Genomic DNA, 2500 nt, shown 5'->3' with positions numbered 1-2500 from the left:
TTCACACTGCGATGTATATTGTGTGTGGTACAGAATCGTCATATATTCCTGTGCGATCCCATTTGCCTGTGTGGGGCTCTGTGGAGCTTGCAGTCGCCATTGCGGCACCTGTATGCTTCCTCTGCATCACTTTCACTGTCGCCCTGTGCCTCTACCACCATCGAACGGGCCAGCGGCACTTACCTGTGCCAGACTCTGATGAAGAGCAGACCATTGGTCGACATCACCACCATCACCATCACCACCATCATCATCACTATATTGCTGAAGGAACCACACTCAAAGACCTATATGATCTCACCACATCTGGGTCTGGATCTGGTAAGTACCATCAGGACCCTTTTTTGAAAGGATCTGCATGACAATTATAACCATAAATCACCAGACCATGACCATTTTGCTTGACTGGTCCATTGAATACCAAAACTCAGGCACTTTTGATCTCACCCTAACCTCTTCTACTCACCTTTCATCAGATGCACTTTTATTTATATTTGTGAATTTTGCATGCTCATGCTTCATTGGCTCTTTGTGCACACCTTGTGAGAGGTGTAGAGTATACCCCTCACAAAAAGTTCAACATCTAAAGTTTTGAGGCCAGTATGTCTTTTTACGATACATCCAAACGTGTTCATATTCTCTTTGAAAAGGACCAGCACATTGATTTGTTGACTCATGATCAGTGCAAGGCAAAGTTAAGTTTGTGTGCAAAAACAACTTTGCTGTCTGAAATGGGTGTGAATTGGATTTAAGGTCAGTCTACAACTGATTACAAGAAAGGAGGTTGCATTGGCAGGAATGGCGTTAATAATTGGTTGACCGCCATTTCCCCCAATACAAGATTGAACAGGTTACATGTGCTGTCATCAACTAGGTCAGACGATTCAACTCTCACTGTGTTGATGTTACACTATTCTTTGATTGGGACACTTCCCAGTTTGTCAAGAGACTGGGGTAGGAAATTGGGGGGGGGGGGTGTGAAGTGAGTAGGGGGTTGTGACAACAAACTTTACTCACTAGGGTGTCTTCAGGATGTTTATAAGTATGTACATCGAGAGAGAGATTGTTCAGGCCAGTCCATTGGAGTGACGATTGTGGTCCTGATGTCCAGCAATAACAACAATCACCGTGGAGATGGGTGTCGTCATCTGTACAGATGAAGTTGGGTTCTTGCTGTTGAGCTGGAGGGATGACGATATGAATAATGATCTCACCCCGTCACTGACACGAATCATAGCACCCTTCCGTATGATGACGACATCAGCTAAGTGGCCGACTTGAATGGTAGCCCATGCCATCAGGCTGTCACACCAAACCGATCATGCTGTCAAATGGGAAAAAAATCAACAATTCACTCCCCGTCTCATCCCCAGATTGTATCGCATTCATTGTTGAAGTCTAAGCATAATATAGATGTCTTGGTGAAAATAATATGGCACCGATGGTTTACATTCACTTCTGATGATGTGTCACCGATTGCATGTGTGGATGATTATGGTGCTGTGTTAGAGGGATGTAAATTAGTGATCTTCTGGGCTTAATGCAATAAGTGTGAAGCCTTGTTGCCTGGAACTATGTTGAAATTTTATGGTTAATTGGTCATTCTGGAGTTGTATTGCTGTTGAAAAGCAGTTCTTTCGAGCAATGGTGATAAAATAATTGTCGTCACGATGAGTTGTGTAACCCTTGGATCATCAAAAATAAGTATCTCTGATTCCATCGCAGTATTGCATCAGACAATTTCCATCGCAGTAATGGCAGTCAGACTCACAAGTCATAGCCACTTGAAATGTCCTGATGACTTGAGCAAACTCATTTGATGTTCCATGGGCCTCTGTCCATTTATTTGCTGACGAAGACCACATTATAGAGGATAATTATGTTGGTCATGTGCAAACATGACTGCAAATTTTGCGGGAGATTTGTGCTCAATTCAGATAATGGTAATTGCAACATGACATGTCCCATGTCCAATTTCCTGATTGATTTTCTTTACTCGATAGCCATGCTTTTACACTTACATTTATCGAGAAAATTCTGAACTGTGAAGCCATAATTGATTTCGCATTCTTCCATCAACCCACTGTCAGTACAAATGGTCCTCCTTCAACCCCCTTATGGTGAAATGACCTAAATCCAGGATCACTGCTCACCTCCACTCATTTGTTCCTCTTTTTTCCTACCTGTGGAACCAACTTCCACATCTTCTTCAATGTCATTCTTCCCTCCAGGTCTTCAAGACAACTGTTCACCGCCATCAAAGATCATTCCCAATGCAAAATCATGACCTTTTCTTCCCTCCTTCCAAATTTCCAGTTTTCCCTCCTAAGAGTTTCTTTCTGTATCCATATTGTCCACCCTATGCATCCTTTCCTGTCCCCCATTCCTCCCCACACCCATTGTTTGTCCGCCTCCCTCCATCTTGGCCTCCGGCTCTGCTGTTGGTGTTTCCCCTTCTCTCTACTGTTCCTTTTGTCTCGTTGCGTCCTGATCTGTTCAG

At 43.5% G+C, this 2500-nt stretch overlaps 1 protein-coding gene across 5 annotated transcripts in view; it reads left to right on the top strand.

The window, feature by feature from the left end:
- LOC147029404 (TGF-beta receptor type-1-like) overlaps positions 1-2500 on the top strand; it is a 264767-nt gene that overhangs the window by 169299 nt on the left and 92968 nt on the right. For all 5 annotated transcript variants that reach the window (XM_085872441.1, XM_085872443.1, XM_085872442.1 and 2 more), the window contains one exon: positions 34-321. In XM_085872441.1, the coding sequence (XP_085728567.1) occupies positions 34-321 (288 nt within the window). The remainder of the gene's footprint in view (positions 1-33; positions 322-2500) is intronic.

This window comes from Eptatretus burgeri, chromosome 3, assembly GCF_056783735.1.
Source record: "Eptatretus burgeri isolate ZD-2024b chromosome 3, Ebu_testis_v1, whole genome shotgun sequence".
NCBI lineage: Eukaryota > Metazoa > Chordata > Myxini > Myxiniformes > Myxinidae > Eptatretus > Eptatretus burgeri.
This window is presented reverse-complemented; position numbering and strand designations above follow the sequence as displayed.